At 44.0% G+C, this 17,621-nt stretch overlaps 2 protein-coding genes across 11 annotated transcripts in view; both read right to left on the bottom strand.

Moving 5' to 3' along the window:
* LOC310748851 (uncharacterized protein) overlaps positions 1-2,808 on the bottom strand; it is a 102,795-nt gene extending 99,987 nt beyond the window's left edge. Inside the window, exon 1 of the mRNA XM_083584842.1 lies at positions 2,688-2,808. Within this exon, the coding sequence (XP_083440968.1) occupies positions 2,688-2,745 (58 nt within the window). The 5' untranslated portion in view covers positions 2,746-2,808. The remainder of the gene's footprint in view (positions 1-2,687) is intronic.
* A 1,533-nt stretch (positions 2,809-4,341) lies between these two features.
* Positions 4,342-17,621, bottom strand: part of ABCC6 (ATP binding cassette subfamily C member 6) — a 46,815-nt gene continuing 33,535 nt past the window's right edge. For 5 of the 10 annotated variants that reach the window (XM_083584856.1, XM_083584854.1, XM_083584855.1 and 2 more), the window contains exons 23-31: positions 16,253-16,563; positions 15,536-15,735; positions 14,289-14,415; positions 13,209-13,310; positions 9,137-9,283; positions 8,510-8,668; positions 7,924-8,090; positions 6,018-6,212; positions 4,342-5,199 (exon numbers count right to left, since the gene is read on the bottom strand). In XM_083584856.1, the coding sequence (XP_083440982.1) occupies positions 5,091-5,199; positions 6,018-6,212; positions 7,924-8,090; positions 8,510-8,668; positions 9,137-9,283; positions 13,209-13,310; positions 14,289-14,415; positions 15,536-15,735; positions 16,253-16,563 (1,517 nt within the window). In that variant the 3' untranslated portion in view covers positions 4,342-5,090. Of the gene's footprint in view, positions 5,200-6,017; positions 6,213-7,923; positions 8,091-8,123; positions 8,262-8,509; positions 8,669-9,136; positions 9,284-10,492; positions 10,567-13,208; positions 13,311-14,288; positions 14,416-15,535; positions 15,736-16,252; positions 16,564-17,621 lie in introns of those variants that run through there. The other 5 variants (XR_014541389.1, XR_014541391.1, XR_014541390.1 and 2 more) reach the window with 5 other exon arrangements.

Here is a 17,621-nt window from a genome sequence, read left to right on the forward strand (position 1 = left end):
CGTCTCAGGATTGTTAATCACTGGACTGAGAATATACCGTGCTGGAAAGATAAAGGAATGTAAATAGCTTGTTTACAATAGTAACAGAAATGCTTGTGCAACCAGTCAAGCAGTAAAGTTCTTGAAGAAGAGGAGTTTGGATTTTATATCCCGCTTTATCACTACCCAAAGGAGTCTCAAAGCAGCTAACATTCTCCTTTCCCTTCCTCCCCCACAACAAACACACTGTGAGGTGAGTGGGGCTGAGAGACTTCAGAGAAGTGTGACTAGCCCAAGGTCACCCAGCAGCTGCATGTGGAGGAGCGGAGACGCGAACCCGGTTCCCCAGATTACGAGTCTATCGCTCTTAACCACTACACCACACTGGCTCTTGACTGTGAATTTGAATATGACTCCTGTTCTTGTCCTCTGCCTCTGGGGAAAACTCTGCTACAAACAGTAAGAAGTGGTTTTACCGAGGTGCCGCCACACAAGCAGAAAAACGTAGCAGAAGAGTGTGGGCGGTAGCCTCTAATAAACATTGCTGTGAAAAGTGCTCCTTTTCAGAGTGCCAGCCAGCCACACCCCATTCTAGGATACCATTGCACCTCCATTTATATTTTCCCTACAGTCGTGTCAGTATTCCATGGCCACTGAGCATGCACTGGTTACATTTTTGCAAAGCAACCGCCCAGCTTAACATTGGGACAAAGAAGAAGAGACAGAGACCAGAAATAGAGGCTGAATGAGTATATGTAATTGATCCTTGGAAATGTCACAAAATGGGGGTCTCTTTAAATTTCAGAATTCAATGCTGAAGCAGGTAAACTAATAACATGTGTGGCACCCCAGAGCATGTGAAGGCATCTTGCCCTCTCTGCTGTAACTACAGTTGGCTACACATCTAGTGAAAGGCAGCAAGCCCAAATAATGCAATTCCCAGACAAATTTCACAGTAGCCCTGGCAAATTTTGCTTCTCTGCTGTCGTTTATCTTGACATGAGTTTATACTTTAAATTCATCACATTTGCATTTTCCATTTATAAAGAATTAGCTTCCAGTATACAGAACCCCAAAAAACTTAACTCTTGCAGAACAGATTCAAGGGTTTAAGAGATGCAACAAAGTGAGATAGTTTGAAAGGAATTAAATAAATATACTGCGTTGCCCTGCAGTCTTATACATGCCTGCGCAATAGGAAATCCCACTGAGTTCATTGGGACTTACCCGCAGGTAAATAGAAATGGGATTGCCAACTTAAAGTTAAAAGGAACAACACTTCAAAAGTGCTCAGCTGTAAATTACTGTTGTTACTGCAGTAAAATGTCTAAATGTTTTTGTTTGCAAATTCCCCCCTGCTCTGCAAAAAGTGGGAAAAAACCTCTTAGTGACACAACTTTGGTGTGTGCGTGTGTGTGTTTAACTTCCATGCTAATCCTCCCCTCTGCCAAACATCTACCTCTTTTTGGAAACATTGAGATGCTATCATCTCAATCTAGATAGCACCGCCCCACCCCTGTGCACTTTGTTTTATTATTCTAAAAAAAAACCTTACATCACAGCAAGTGACACATTTAGTAGCATATTGAGCTGAGCCCTGAGAGAACAAGCATGTATTTTAACATCCATTTAACTGAGGGTGAGCAAATCTATTTCCTATCATGTTTTTAGTTACAATTCCATTAATCTGCAAAATGCTTAAAGATTGTTTTTTTATAAAAAAACCTATTAAATTACTTATTTGAATGTACATTTTCTCTCTAAATACACACTAAAACACATGTTTCAATACATTTAAACACCTGAGAATGGAGTCACAAATGTCAGACAGACGAAACCTAGTGCACACCCACCCATAGGAGTTCATATAAGAATGTGCAAAGGTTGAGTTCCCCAAGCAGCCTTACCTATAGAACAATAAGGCTGGGGTGGGTGGAAAACAAAACACTTGACTAAACTGATCACCTCACATCCTCTGAATTGGCAGATATGATTTTAGCCAACACCTGCTACGGATGACGGCTCTCCGTTTTTCCAATCTTAAAATCAGCTCTCTGAATTTCTGCAGCATTTTGTGTGTGTGTGTGTGTTTCAAAATTCTCATGAAAATTTTAGCGTGAAATTCTCCTCATAAATAGAAAAGATTGTAAGTTGATAGGGTACATGAGGGTCATCTAGTCCAGCCCCTTGCAATGCAGGAATCTTTTGCTCAACGTGGAGCTTGAACCCACGTCACTTAACAAACCCACCTTTGCAAAGCTATTTTGCCTTATAATTCCTTTTTGAATGTCATTTTCACTAATGTATTCATTTAGATGCACACTCCACCCAAGTAACACATTTTTTTTTTTGCTACACATTCCTAGGCTGAAGAACTGCATTGCAAAATTTGGAAAAGTGTGAATTTTGAAGGATGGCTGCATTTCAGTTTTGAGTATTTGTTTCGGAACGTGTGAATTTGGTGGGTTCACCTTTAAATGACAACTGAATTGAATTCCTTCTCCCCCACTTCTACCACCTGCCAACCTTCCCACCTATGACAAAAAAAAGGGCAGCCTCGACACAATCACATGCCAGGCAAATGAGATCACTTCTCCAAAGCCGCATTTTTGCATTTGACAGAGAGAAAAGGAGGGGTGGGGGAGGAGGAGAGTGAGAGTCGTGGTTTCCAAAGAGATGAAATGGTTAATTTAGTTTCTTCTACTTACGCCTCGATATGCCGGCTGCAAAAATGGAAAGGAAAATGATTATGTGCCGAAACTCCATGGCGTTCGAATTCTCCTCAGTGTTTGCAAAACCACATCAGACCTCCCTTTCAGAGGCAGCTCTGGAGGAGCGCAGCTGAAGGAAACTTTTTTCTTCACAAAAAGCAGGAGCTGACGATTTCAGATCTTCAAGCCAGGGGAGGGGTTGAGGAGGGTGGGATTTTTTTTTTTTGTTCGCTTGCTTTGGGATAAGGGGACATCCACCCAACCAAGCGAAGTTCTTTCATATTGCTTAGACAAGACCTCCTCAATGATTTATATATATATATATATATATATATATATATATATATATATATATACACACACACACACACACACACACACACAGTGGTACCTCGGGTTACAGACGCTTCAGGTTACAGACACTTCAGGTTACAGACTCTGCTAACCCAGAAATAGTACCTCATGTTAAGAACTTTGCTTCAGGATGAGAACAGAAATCACGTGGCGGCAGCGGGAGGCCCCATTACCTAAAGTGGTACCTCAGGTTAAGAACAGTTTCAGGTTAAGAACGGACTTCCAGAACGAATTAAGTTCTTAACCTGAGGTACCACTGTATAAAAATCCATCACTATCTCTGTATATGCCCAACTTAGGAGAAAAACTACCCTTTCTGGGGGGAAATTCTGCTGATTTAGATGCAATGGCTTCTCTCTAATAAGAAGCTACCAGCAGAGGTGTATACAATACATGTGGAAATCTTTACAACAGAATAATAAATAAGCCACACATGTTTTGGAGTTGCATAAAAGAAGGCAGGAATCTAATCATTCTGCTGTTGGATATGTCTGGTAGTATCTCATGTGAATTTCTCTCAGTCTGGCATTAATGTTTCCCATGTTTTTTCAATTTCCAAGATCTCCCTCCTGTTCCTTTCTCTTAAAGAATGTTGTTTTATTGGAATGAATTTTGCACGGTAACAGGTCATGCAGTCTAACTAGGATTGCTGAATTTGCACCAATGTCTCTCGTATGCATATTGTATTCATGCTGTGTGTTCATTTTGGTGCCTGCACACATAGGGAATGGATGTTTCTGGTTCATCTTTGCAAAGGGGTGTGTGTGTGTGTGTGTGTGTAAAATTAGCACGATCCTCAAGGAATCACTGAATGCAACCCACAGAGACAGAACAAGACTCATACCACGTGCCTACGGACCAACACATATTGTCAAATGGACAATTCTATTTTGTTTCTTTGAAATGAATGATGGGCAGAGATACAGTGGAAGCAAGCTGTTTGGGAGTTTCTCCTCTCCCCTAAAGGTCCCCCCTGTAAATATTTGTTATACTTAAGAGTGCTGGAGAATTCTAAGGAAAACTTAGTGGAAATTGGCCCAAGTTTCTTTATGCATCCCATGTCCAGGATGTAAATCAATCCGTCAAATACAAGTTGGTATTCACTGCCATTGCTTTCACTCTGCAAATGATACATAATTAGTTAATCCCCTCCACCCCCACTGAGCTTCCTTTGTACTGAAATGAACTGGGTGGAGTAACATAGCGACAACTTAATTAATGTTAATTATGTAAATTGGATAAGTTAAGTAATTCTGCTGCAGTGGCCAGCAGATGAATAATGTAGATCTTTTTAAAAAATACTTTATTTACACATTAAAAGTTACACATATTGAAACACATTGATCTATTATAAAAAGAAGAGGAAAAAAAGAAGAAAGAAAAAAAGAAAGAATAAAAGGAACATTCAACAAAAAATACTGTCAAATACATACAGTGATTTAAGGAATACAGTCACTGACATTATTATTAACACATATTTCCAGTATGAGATTCTTTTTGCATCACCTTATCTTTTTCTCCTCGCGACTCTCACTTTCTTATCTATGCCTAATCTCTGCTTTTGTTCCCGTGATTTATTTAATGACTTCCTTCTGCCTCCATGCGGTGCTTAATTGTTCATATCTTAAGATTTCTGCATCCATTTTAACACGGTGGAGAGCCGTTCTATTATCTCTGTGGAGTTTTTAGTCTATGCTCAGCCAAGTGTAATCATTGGAACCATATCTCATCATATAATTAAAAAAAAAACAACATTAAAAATTAAGAACAATGTAGATCTTTTGCTGGAAGATGACCTGCAGCAGAATGGAAACAGTGCCAAATGCAACGAATACAGGGCGGAATAGAAAACGAAACCTTCATATATCCCTGGTGTACTTACATAAATTTCTGGGTTCCCTTGAGATGTTTGATACACCTCTTGTGTGTGTACCTGGACACCAGAAGGACTGGGACTTATATATGAATGACAAAAGGTTAAGAGGCAGCTGTCTTCCTTCGGACCCCCAAATCCTGTACCACAATCTATTCCTTGAGGCTCAATCATCATACCAGCCCTGATTCTTCAGCCATTCTGTAGAACAGTCCCTTCTGGGCTATTAATGTCTCTGGGGCATCGAATTCTGCCACTCGGCCACTTTCCATCACTAAAACCCTGCAAATATTAGAAGTGGAGCATAAAGTGTTAGACTATATCGCTAGTCATGCCAAATCAAGAAAGAAAGAAAGAAAGAAAGAGCGAGGCTTTCAATAGGTAATGAAACTGTAACTAGTTAAACCAAACATCTTATGGTGAGATGTGTTTTTTTGTAAGCAGCCACGGCCAAATTCATCAATTGGCATTGCTGATGGAGACCTACAAGGTATACAGTTTCTTGGGCAAAGGGTGCTATTATGCTCATGTCGAAGAGTGTGCACAGAACTCATGAACACCATGATGGTCTCTTGATGACTGCTAATTTCCAAATGATTCTGCCCAAGCCACTGATCACTTTGGAGGGGACTCTGCTCTGCATCCCGTTGTCATTGGAAACAAAGTTGGTGGGGATGTGGGACGGGGCCTTTTCAGTGGTGGCACTTAGGACTATGGAACCCCTTCCTCCCTGTGTAATCTTACTTTCTTCTTTCCAGCAGATTATTCTTTTTCCGTCAAGCTTTCTGTAATGATTGGTGGTTTGGGTCCCCCCCCCTTATCTTCTAATTGCTATCCTTCTGCTCTCTTCTCAATTATAATTACAATCTCCTACATTTGTTAAAAAGTATACCTTGCCTCTCCGTGCATAATTCCTAAGATGGCTGCTTCTGTTCTACTAATTATTCCTGGTTTTGATACTTATTGACATCTATTAACCAAAAAGCAGCAGATTTATAAATAGTGGTGTATCCACAACTAAATGCCGCGCAACACCCCCCACCACACACAAAAAAACAGCACAAAGCTTTAATGTTAACTGGCAGCTGAAGAAGACTTACCTGTCACAGTCCAAAAGGGTGTTCACTCGGTGGGCTATGGTCAGAACTGTGCACTCCCTGAACTGAGTCCTTATGGTGGCCTGAATCTGTAAATCTGTTTCAAGATCCACAGCTGCAGTGGCCTCATCCAGAACCAGGATCTTGGCTTTCCGAAGCAGAGCTCGTGCCAGGCAGATGAGCTGCCGCTGGCCGACACTGGAAGGAAGCAAGGGCGATTAATTGGCCGCCCAGGTTTTCCAGCGAGGGAAAACTACATGACCCAACGTGTCTTCTATTTGCTTATATATTTACATATGGCACCTTTCAGGGCAGATAAAAAGATAGCACTTCTTTACACAGTGCATAGCGAAGCTGCAGAACTCACTTTCTCAGGAGGGCAGTGATGGCCACCAACCTGAATGGCTTTAAAAGAAGATTGGATAAATTCATGGTAGATAAAGCCGCTAATCATGGCGGCTACGCTCTGCCTCCACAGCAGGAGAGAGTAATGCTTCTGAATGCAGGTTGCCGGAGATCACAGAAGGAAAGAGGGCTCTTGTGTTTGCATCCTGCTTGGGGGTTTCCTGCAAGCATCTGTTTGGCCACAGGATGCTGGATTAGATGGGTCATTGGCCGGATCCAGCAGAGCTCTTCTTATTTATTGTCTGTTTTATCCCACCTCCCCTCCAAGGAGCACAAGGTGGTATATATAGTTCTCTTCCTCCCCATTTTACCCTCAAAGCAACCCTGTGCAGTAGGTGAGGCTGAGAGATGGTGACTGGCCCAAGGTCACCCTGGTGTGAGCTTCATGGCTGAGTGGGTGTAGTGATCAGGTGGGATTACTATGAGGAATTATGAAATATGGAGCAAGCCATTGTGTCCGTGATGAAAGCATTGCGTTGACTGGGTTTGATTCATTGACAATAATTTCTGATCAAATCCCACAAGCCTCTGCATCTCTGGCCATTTTCTCTACTGTTCATTTTCTCTGCCTGACAGGCACGTGTAAGCATTCTGAAACACAGACCAGGCATCCTCAGTACATAAAGATAGTAGGTTACTTTGATGTAGTTTGTTAAGATAGATCTTAAGGGCCAGGAAGAGAGTTCACAAGGAGATGGTAAATACTGCCACCCTTCCTCTCCTGTTTACTGCTGTTTATGACCTCCAGGTTTCCTAAAAGCATTCCTCCTTGTTTCCTATTTTATTTACTCTGAACAATGTATGCATGCTCAAATTAGCTCTTTGTAGTTTTAACTTTAACTTTGTCCCACGTGGGGTTTTTTGAAATGCTCAGAGAAAATCTGATTGGTTCTTATGAACACTGTGTAAAAAGTTCTTTTGTGAATAAAACAACCTGGGCCAAGGGGTGGACAGGATTATTATTGGCACTCCTCCCAGAGTCTTGCTGGTCAAGCCTCGTGTGTATTTTATTAATCAGAGTTCAATCCTTCCTTGGGGAACACAAAAAGTGGGGATTCAAACCCTAGTCCCCCTAGCCCAGGCATAGGCAAACTCGGCCCTCCAGATGTTTTGGGACTACAACTTCCATCATTCCTGACCACTGGTCCTGTTAGCTATGGATGATGGGAGTTGTGGTCCCAAAACATCTGGAGGGCCAAGTTTGCCTATGCCTGCCGTAGCCCTAGTCCAACACTCTAACCAACATTCAATCGACAACACAGATAACTAACAATGAAAAAGGCAGCGCTAAAGGACAGAGAACACAGAAGAGCTTAAATGCCAGAGGCAAACATGCCTGGAATTCTGCTTCCATGTGGCCAGTCCATAAACAAGATGCAAAGGCACTGTTCCTCTCCTGCTCATGTTTCCCAACAACTGATGATCCCCAGGTCCTGACAAACCTATAGCCCCAGAAACCAAGGCACAAGTGAAGTCTCCTTTTCTTTCTCCTTCCTTTGGGTACCTCAGATTTTCGCCTCCTTCCGAGCACTCGTATGCCAACTGATCAGGCAGATCCAAAACGAAGCTCTTGAGCAGCGTCAGTTCGAGAGCAGTCCAGATCTCCTCCTCGGAGCACACGCCCAAAGGATCAAGGTTCATTCTTAGAGAGCCCGAAAACAAAACTGGGTCCTGAGTAGAGGGAAAACACCAGAGAATTCTCACCTGGGTCTGGACTAGGGATGGGGTAATCTGTCCCTTTCAGGCTTTCTCCATGTCTCATCTTCCAACCTTAAATTGAGTTCTCCATATTTCTACATCCAGCTTTGGGCCTCCCCTGGAAACCTAAAGGGGATGCAAGATCTATGGGGGTGTTAATGCTGTGAGCCCCTCCAGCCTATGCTCAGTTTGTATGCATGGGCAACTAAAACCATATATCTTGAAGACACCACAGCCTCTGCTGAAACCGAAGCTGAGTAAGTACAGGAATCTTGGAGACTGGGGTGGTGCATAACAATGTCGTTGTAACCCGCCCTGGGCTCTTATGGTGAAGGGAGGGTTAGAAATCCTATTAAAAAACTGATCATTGCCACCAGGAAGCAGCTTCATACCTGTGGGATAATGGCAACCTTGCTTCTCAGGTCGTGCAGACCCAAAAGGGCAATATTGGTCCCGTCAATCACAATCTCTCCCGCAGCAGCTTCGACTAGCCTCAGAAGTCCCATGGCTAGGGAAGACTTCCCGGCCCCTGTTCTTCCAGCTATGCCAACCTAAGTGATAAGAGAGCTTTGAGATGCAAGAGAGGTAGCAGAGCTGTGAAAAGTGAAGTCAGCCAAAAGCTTGGATTTGTGCTGCATCTTTGCCAATGCTGCTTTTATTCCTACAAGACAATTTTCAAACATCACAGTCACACGTAGGAAAACGAGTTGCAGGATTTCAGCAGGAAGTTGTGGGACATGCACTGATTGGAAATGAAGCAGTATGCCCGTCCCAAAACTTTTGCAGACACGAAAACAGGGTTTGCATATACCATCGTTGAGTACAAATCATCCTGAAAAAGGATGTCTGGATTGGACCTCAAGCTAGCAAAGTGGGAAAAGATCAGCTTCATATAACACCTTTCCCCACATCCTCTCTCTGGAAAGGATGCTATTTCTTCTTGAGTAGCGCTTACCCAATAAACACACCTCCCTCCTAGTACTTAAGGTGTCATAAGCACCCAAAATGACCCACCTTACCTTTTCTCGTCCATTGATCTTGAGGTTGATGTTCTCCAAAGCTAATTCTAAGCCTGGCCTGTATCGCAAGCTGTAGCCTTTGAATTCAATCTTCCCTTCAGTGGGCCAGTTCTCATGCAGCAGGTGATTGTCCAAAGTCCAGGGAGCCTGGACAGAAACACAGTGGCACCTCAAGCTCAAAAACACCAGGTCTCAAACAGCTGTGAAACTGAGCAACTACAAAAGGGTTGCTATAGTAGGCCTTTAAATCCTGTGGCTTTAGGGTTAAGTGGATGGGCTGACACCAATTTTCTTCTGAGCCACGTTTGAGGCGAGAGAGCTAGTAGTAGGAAAATGGAGTACTATGCTAGTTGCCCCTGTCTGTGCCAACTTGCTGGAAGGTGCGCAATCCTGAGCCAGCACCCTCCTTGCTGGACAAACCAACAACTGCAGTCAGGAAGGAAAGGTGCAGAGTGAATGAGGGTGAGACAAAAGGCTGTTAGGCCCTTCAAACATGCTCCGTTTGCTTCATGAGGAGGAGAAAATGGAGGCTGATGGGGCAGGAGAGACAGCTGCTAGCTTATAGGCCACAAATACAGTGGTACCTCAGGTTACATACGCTTCAGTTTACATACGCTTCAGGTTACAGACTCCGCTAACCCAGAAATAGTGCTTCAGGTTAAGAACTTTGCTTCAGGATAAGAACAGAAATCGTGCTCCGGCGGTGTGGTGGCAGCAGGAGGCCCCATTAGCTAAAGTGGTGCTTCAGGTTAAGAACAATTTCAGGTTAAGAATGGACCTCCAGAATGAATTAAGTACTTAACCTGAGGTACCACTGTATCTGAAAGGCTGCCTCCTTCTGTACAGACCCCCTCAGTGTTAGGGGAGGCAGAAGAGGCCCTCTTGACATTTCCACCTCTCTTGGATGCATGGAGGGTGGAGGTCTAGGAGAGGGACCCTAAGCTAGGATTCCCACCCCACTGAGGTTCCTCTGGCACCTTCCCTGGAAAGCTGCTGTCATATGATGAAGACATGCCTCTTCACCATAGCCTTTTGGCCCACCCTATTCTTCTGATTGGAAATGTTTCTTTTTAAAAACAAAACAAAACTATTTTTATTAAAGCTTGAGAAACAAAGAAAAAAACAATATCCAGAAGTTGACAAGAAATTCTAACTGCTTTTAATACTGTATTGTAATATTGCTGCCACCGCCCATGCCTGAAAGGCATGAAAGACATCTAGCAGATGATTATGATGAAGGGGACAGCATCCCAAGAAAGGAAGGATGGAAGGAAATATGTAGTCCCAGAATCCCAGAGACTTAGAAGCTATGGAGGTTCTTAGAGAGAGGTAATGATGGGGATGGAGCTAACTTACAAGTGAAGCAATTCCTTTTCTCTTTCCCACTAAAGAAGGCTCGTTCTGTTTTTCTTGCTCCTCCCTGCCTTCTACAAGAACGGGGAAGTTTTCTGTCAAGGGTCTCATTCTTTCAGTGGGAAATCCATCGTTTCTCATTTTCTCCAATCTGAATTTTTGGTCCTTTACATTTCTTATTTATTTATTTCATCAGCATTATAGTGAAGATTCTCCCCAATAGGTACATTTCTCCTAAACAATTCTGCCTAATGTATTTTTGTGTGTGTGCGCAAAGTATTTTCTCCTAATATAATGCAGTTTTGTATGTTGTTTTCAGTAACATATGCATTTATCTGCCCACTTTAACATAATATATGCATTTTTGGACACGTGCCTTGGCTGGAGAACTACATTGCAAAATGAAGGCTTAATTTTGAAGGACAGCTCTGGATTGGTTTACATATTGTTTACATTAGGTAGGTTTGCTTTTAAATGCAAGCTGAGTCAAATTACTCCCCCATCAGAAGGCTGGAGCCAAAGGTGGGAGGAACTGACCCTTTTCTCAGCCCCCCTTATGCCCTTATGACCTCCCTGCTTCTCTCTCTCTCTCTCTCTCTCTGCCCAGAGGGTTGCTGAAAGGACAGATCACAATTGCTAAGAACGCTCTACGTGGGGCTGCCCTTGAGACTGACCCAGAAACTCCAGCGGGTGCAGAATACCACGGCGAGACTCCTTACAGGGTCCTTGCTGCGAGATCACATTCACCTGGCTCCGGGTGGGGTACAGGATCAGGTTTAAGGTGCTGGTTTTAACCTTTAAAGCCCTATACAGCTTAGGACCCTTGTACCTATGGGACCGCCTCTCCTGGTATGTCCCACAGAGGAACTTACGGTCTTCAAACAAAAACATCTTGAAGGTCCCAGACCACAGAGAGGTTAGGCTGGCCTCAACCAGAGCCAGGGCTTTTTTGGCTGTAGCTCCAATCTGGTGGAACGCTCTGTCACAAGAGACTAGGGCCCTGCGGGACTTGACATCTTTCCGCAGGGACTGCAAGACAGAGCTGTTCCACCAGGCCTTTGGCCAGGGCACAGCCTGACTCCCTCCTTTGGCAATCCTCACAGAACTTCTAGCCCAATGGTTGCCATTAATTTGATTGGAATTAATTTTATAATGAAATGATTTTAGAATGTTTTATCGTTTTAAGAAGGTACTTTTTATCATATGTGGTGGGAATGTAAGAAAGTAAAAAACTTTTGGGAAATGATTTACAATGAATTGAAGAAAATGTTGATATATACATTTGTTAAGAAACCAGAAGCTTTTTTACTAGGCATTACAGGTAATGAGATAAATAAGAAAGAAAAGAAGTTATTTTTGTATGCAGTGACAGCAGCAAGAATACTGATGGCCCAGAAATGGAAACAAGAGGAGCTACCTACGTTAGAAGAATGGAGAACAAAAATGATTGACTACGCAGAATTGGACAGAATGACAGGAAGGATCCGAAACCGACAAGATCAAAGATTTACAGAAGATTGGGAAAAAATTTATTGAATATTTGCAAAAACTAAGTGATAATCAGATTACGTTTGTAAGTTTTAATGAAGCATTGTGATGGGAAATATATTAAAAGGGGATGAAGCTTTACAGCAATAATATAAACAACAAAAAAGAAAGGTGTTTAAAGTTAAAATATGAAGGATTTACAGACAAGTTGAGGGAAGTCGAAAAAAGAGAAATAAGATGTAACTAAGATGTATGGAGTGTATAATTTTGTTTTGTATTTGAAAATTAATAATATATGTATATATATATAATAGAATGTTTTATCGTTTTACTGTTGTTAGCTGCTCTGAGCCTGGCTTTGGCTGGGGAGGGCGGGATATAAATAAATTTTATTATTATTATTATTATTATTATTATTATTATTATTATTATTCATAGAATCATAGAATCATAGAGTTGGAAGAGACCACAAGGGCCATCGAGTCCAACCCCCTGCCAAGCAGGAAACACCATCAGAGCACTCCTGACATATGGTTGTCAAGCCTCTGCTTAAAGACCTCCAAAGAAGGAGACTCCACCACACTCCTTGGCAGCAAATTCCACTGTCGAACAGCTCTTACTGTCAGGAAGTTCTTCCTAATGTTTAGGTGGAATCTTCTTTCTTGTAGTTTGGAACCATTGCTCCGTGTCCGCTTCTCTGGAGCAGCAGAAAACAACCTTTCTCCCTCCTCTATGTGACATCCTTTTATATATTTGAACATGGCTATCATATCACCCCTTAACCTCCTCTTCTCCAGGCTAAACATGCCCAGCTCCCTTAGCCGTTCCTCATAAGGCATCGTTTCCAGGCCTTTGACCATTTTGGTTGCCCTCCTCTGGACACGTTCCAGTTTGTCAGTGTCCTTCTTGAACTGTGGTGCCCAGAACTGGACACAGTACTCCAGGTGAGGTCTGACCAGAGCAGAATACAGTGACACTATTATTATTATTATTATTATTATTATTATTATTATTATTACCAAGCTTGATCGGGGCAAAAACTTTGCACCTTTTTCTCACAGTGGCCAACCAATGAGAAGCCCCCAAGCAGGCGCTGAGAGCAACAGCATTCTTCCCCCAAGTAGGAACTCATAGCTTGGAGGGAGCTTTCCCACCTCTTCTCACACCATGCATCAATCCACCCATTTGGTCTTCCTACATGAATTAACTGAAGGAGAATGCCATCACTTACCTCTTTGGGCGTCATTGAGTAATCAGTCACCCTCTCTACAGACACAATGTTGTTATCCATTTCTGCTAAGGAGCGCACCATCCAGTTCAAAACACCGGTAATCTGAACAGAATGAGAGTGGGGAGGAGGCACAAAATGACAGGGAGCTGAGATGGATTAGGTAGTACTGGATCCACATTCCTCCTATGGGCAGCCAGTGTGGTGTAGTGATTAGCACGTTGGACTTAGGACGTGGGAGACCAGGGTTTGAATCCCCGCTTGGCCATGCAGCTCACCTTGAGCTCTTTGGAGAAAAAGGTGGGATATAAATGCAATAATAAAATAAAATAAAAATACACTGAAAATTAAAAATGTAAATACAGGCCTTATAAGGAGGAACTGCACCCCTCACACCTTGAAATGGCATTTTAACTTTTAACATTCCTTGCCTAAACAACCAGGGAGCGAGGCTAACAGGGTTAATAACCAATACATTGAGTTAATTTTGGGGCAAGGAACAGGGAAAGACCTTGTTTTTGACAGCTAAAGAATTCCTGAGAGAAAGCCACCACACACCTGTTTAAAAACCTCCAATGAAGGAGCGTCTACCATCTTCCAAGGCAGTCCATTCCACTCCTTTCTTGGAATTTGAATACACTGGTTTGGGTTCTAGCCTCTGGCAGTGGCGTAGCGTGGGTTGTCAGCACCCGGGGCAAGGCAAGTAATTTGCGCCCCCTAACCCGTGGATTTGCGCCCCCTAACCCGTGGATTTGCGCCCCCTAACCCATGGATTTGCGCCCCTAACCCTAACCCCCAGATGTTGTGCCTGGTGCGGCCGGCCCCCCCTGCACCCCCCACGCTACGCCACTGGCCTCTGGGACAGCAGAAAACAAGCCTGCTCCATCTTGTATGTGAGTATCAATCAATCTCCTTTATTGGCACAAAAAAGTGCATCGTATAGCATGTGAATATAATACTCTACAGCTCAAAATCCTATGAGCCTCATCAAACCGATTCCTGTGCACTTCTTGCTAAACAAAAGCAAACAAACAACCTTTTTTTTCTTTGCCAGATAAGGACATGGTGATGTGTTCAGGTTACCTGCAGAGCACAGGAAACAGAAAAGCCCACGATCCCTGGACTGAGGTGGGATTTGTTCACCACAGCAAGTAAAGCTGCAAACAAGACGATGCCGTTCCCCAGGAATTCTGTGTTTGTGGCAAGCCACCTGGGATATTAAAAGAGAGAGAGAAAGGTGCCTGGTTCTCACATGTCACAGACTGGCTGGATGCAAAGGAGTGGTGGGAGGCAACAGCTGGGGAGCCCCCAGTAATAATAATAATAATAATAATAATAATAATAATAATAATAATAATAATTTATTATTTATACCCCGCCCATCTGGCTGGGTTTCCCCAGCCACTCTGGGCGGCTTCCAACAAAACACTAAAATACAATAACCTATTAAACATTAAAAGCTTCCCTAAACAGGGCTGCCTTCAGATGTCTTCTAAAAGTCTGGTAGTTGTTCTTCTCTTTGACATCTGGTGGGAGGGCGTTCCACAGGGCGGGTGCCACTACTGAGAAGGCCCTCTGCCTGGTTCCCTGTAACTTGGCTTCTTGCAGTGAGGGAAACGCCACTGCCCTCGGCGCTGGACCTCAGTGTCCGGCAGAACGATAGGGGTGGAGACGCTCCTTTAGGTATACTGGACGAAGGCCTTCCCCCAGGGGGAAGAAGGCTCAGTCCTGAGGGCCACATGGAGAGGTCTGGAGGGCCATCGTCATCCCCCGGGCCTGAGGTTCTCCACCCATGTGTGGTGTGCCACAGGACTGCAAAGTCAGCCATTTTCTGGGGCCTGGAGACCAAGGGGCATACTGTGCCAATAGGGTAAAGGTAAAAGACCCCTGGATGGTTAAATCCAGTAAAGTCAACTATGGCGTTGTGGTGCTCATCTTGCTTTCAGGCTGTGGGAGCCAGCGTTTGTCCATAGACAGCTTTCCGGGTCATGCGGCCAGCATGACTAAACCGCTTCTGGTGCAATGGGACACCGTGACGGAAACCAGAGCACATGGAAACGCCGTTTACCTTCCTGCCGCAGCGGTACCTATTTATCTACTTGCACTGGTGTGCTTTTGAACTGCTAGGTTGGTGGGAACCGGGACACAGCAACGGGAGCTCAACCCGTCGTGGGGATTCGAACCGCCAAACTTCCGATCAGCAAGCCCAAGAGGCTCAGTGGTTCAGACCACAGCACCACCCACATCCAAGAGGACAGCCATTCTGAGCCCAACTGTAAAAGCTTGGAGCATGGCATTCTTTTTCCTTCTCAGAAGCTGTAACGTCATACCTGTCAGCCACCACGGCCGGGAAAGACGCCCTGTGGTTTTCGTCCACCTTAAGGTCGTTCTGCAGAATAAAACGCCGCTGGTCCTTGTATGCACGGATGACGATGCTGCCTTGGAAGGTCTCTGAAATGTGGGAATAGATGGGCGAGCGGCTGGCAGTTTCCAGGCGTTTCAGCTGGCAGGAGGTGGTGACGAAGAAGCTCTGAGGGACAGAAGGAAGAAGAAAGAGACATCACGGAAGCAGAGCGGCCTTTCCCAAGCTGGGGTTCTCTGGACCTTGTTGGCCTCCAACTCCCATCAAATCCAGCAAGCAAGGGATTGTGAGAGATGTTGCATTAAGCATCTGCAAAGGAACACTGAAGCAGAGTGTCCAAGTTTACTATTACAGTGGCTCAGGAAAGTAAGTCATTGTTTAAATTCCAATATAGTCTTATTGCTGTTCAGCCACTGTGTTGTGAACTAAGATCTATGGGCATAGGGCAGCATACAAATTTAATCATAAATAATAATTATATTTTATGGGTGGTTTTTTTTAAAGCTTTCTGTTTTTTCCCGTGTTTGTTTTAATTTTTTGTACGCCGCCTTGAGTCCTGGTTCTGGGCAAGAGGTGGGGTATAAGTAAAATAATACTATTTTAATGAAGAGAGCAGGTTGCACATTCACCTCTAATTACAACAATGAACTGGCCCACAAACATGGCAGAGGGAGCTAACGTGTACCTGGAACACAGCATACAAGGCTGTCAGGGGGACTATAGCCACCACGGCTATTGGAGTGGCGATGACGATAACCACGTAGATCTCTAGCAGAATGAAGAGGAACCCCAGCAAGGACTTCAGCTTGTCTGGGATGATGGAATCAATGGCGTCCATTTCTTTGGAGAAGCGGTTGAGCAGCTCGCCGCTAGGCGTCCGTTCAAAGAACGACATCGGCAACCGGAGGACGTCGTGTAGGAGCCTCCGGAAGAGCTCGTGGGAGGCCACCGTCCCGGCCAGGAAGACGGAGGCTATCGATCCAAACTTCCCAATGGCTGCAATGCAAGAGAGCCAGTGTGGCGTAACGGTTAAGAGTGTTGAACGATGGTTTGGGTTGTTGTGAGGGTGAAATAGGGCTGTATGAGACTGGGAGGTACTGTGTTTTACCCCTGAGGGATAGCTCAGTTGGTAGAGCATGAGACTCTCAAGCCCAGGGTCATGGGTTCAAACCCCACACTGGGTTAAAGATTCCTCATGGCAGGGGTTTGGATTAGATGATCCTTGTGGCTCCTTCCAGCTCTTCTATGATTCTATGAGGCAGTGAAAACCACACACACCACCTTGAGCTCCTTGGAAGAAAAGGCAGTATACAAAGGGGATAAATAAACTGATAATAATAGATGAGATACAGTGGTACCTCGGGTTACATACGCTTCAGGTTACATACGCTTCAGGTTACAGACTCCACTAACCCAGAAATAGTGCTTCAGGTTAAGAACTTTGCTTCAGGATGAGAACAGAAATCGTGCTCCGGCGGCGCGGCAGCAGCAGGAAGCCCCATTAGCTAAAGTGGTGCTTCAGGTTAAGAACAGTTTCAGGTTAAGAACGGACCTCCGGAACAAATTAAGTACTTAACCCGAGGTACCACTGTACTTTCTTTTATTATCAATATTAAGATGGCCTGGGCTGGTTAACTAGATAGATAAGATAACGAGGGCCTTTCTAGTTAGCTTACTGTTATGTACTAAGCTTGGATCCTAGAACAGTAGGCAAGTAGGATCCTCGAATGCAACAACTGATTGGCTGGCAGGAAAAGACCAATCAGGCTCCAGGAGGAAGTTAATCAGCCTATTAGGCTGGTAGGATCCTAGAATGCAACAACTGATTGGCCTACAGGAAAAGACCAATCAGGCTCCAGGGGGGAAGCAGAATCAGCCAATCAGACGGGACTCATTGTGTAAATAATGTATATAAAAGCCTGAGGTTTGGGGGGCAATTCAGTCACTGTTTTACAAGCTGCAATAAAGAGCATGAAATCACTACAGGACACCGAGTATAGTACACTCACAATAGCAGATTAAAGCAAAATACTATGAAGGAAAACAACCAAATT

This window comes from Podarcis filfolensis (genome assembly GCF_964270895.1).
Source record: "Podarcis filfolensis genome assembly, chromosome: 14".
In the NCBI taxonomy this organism is placed as follows: domain Eukaryota; kingdom Metazoa; phylum Chordata; class Lepidosauria; order Squamata; family Lacertidae; genus Podarcis; species Podarcis filfolensis.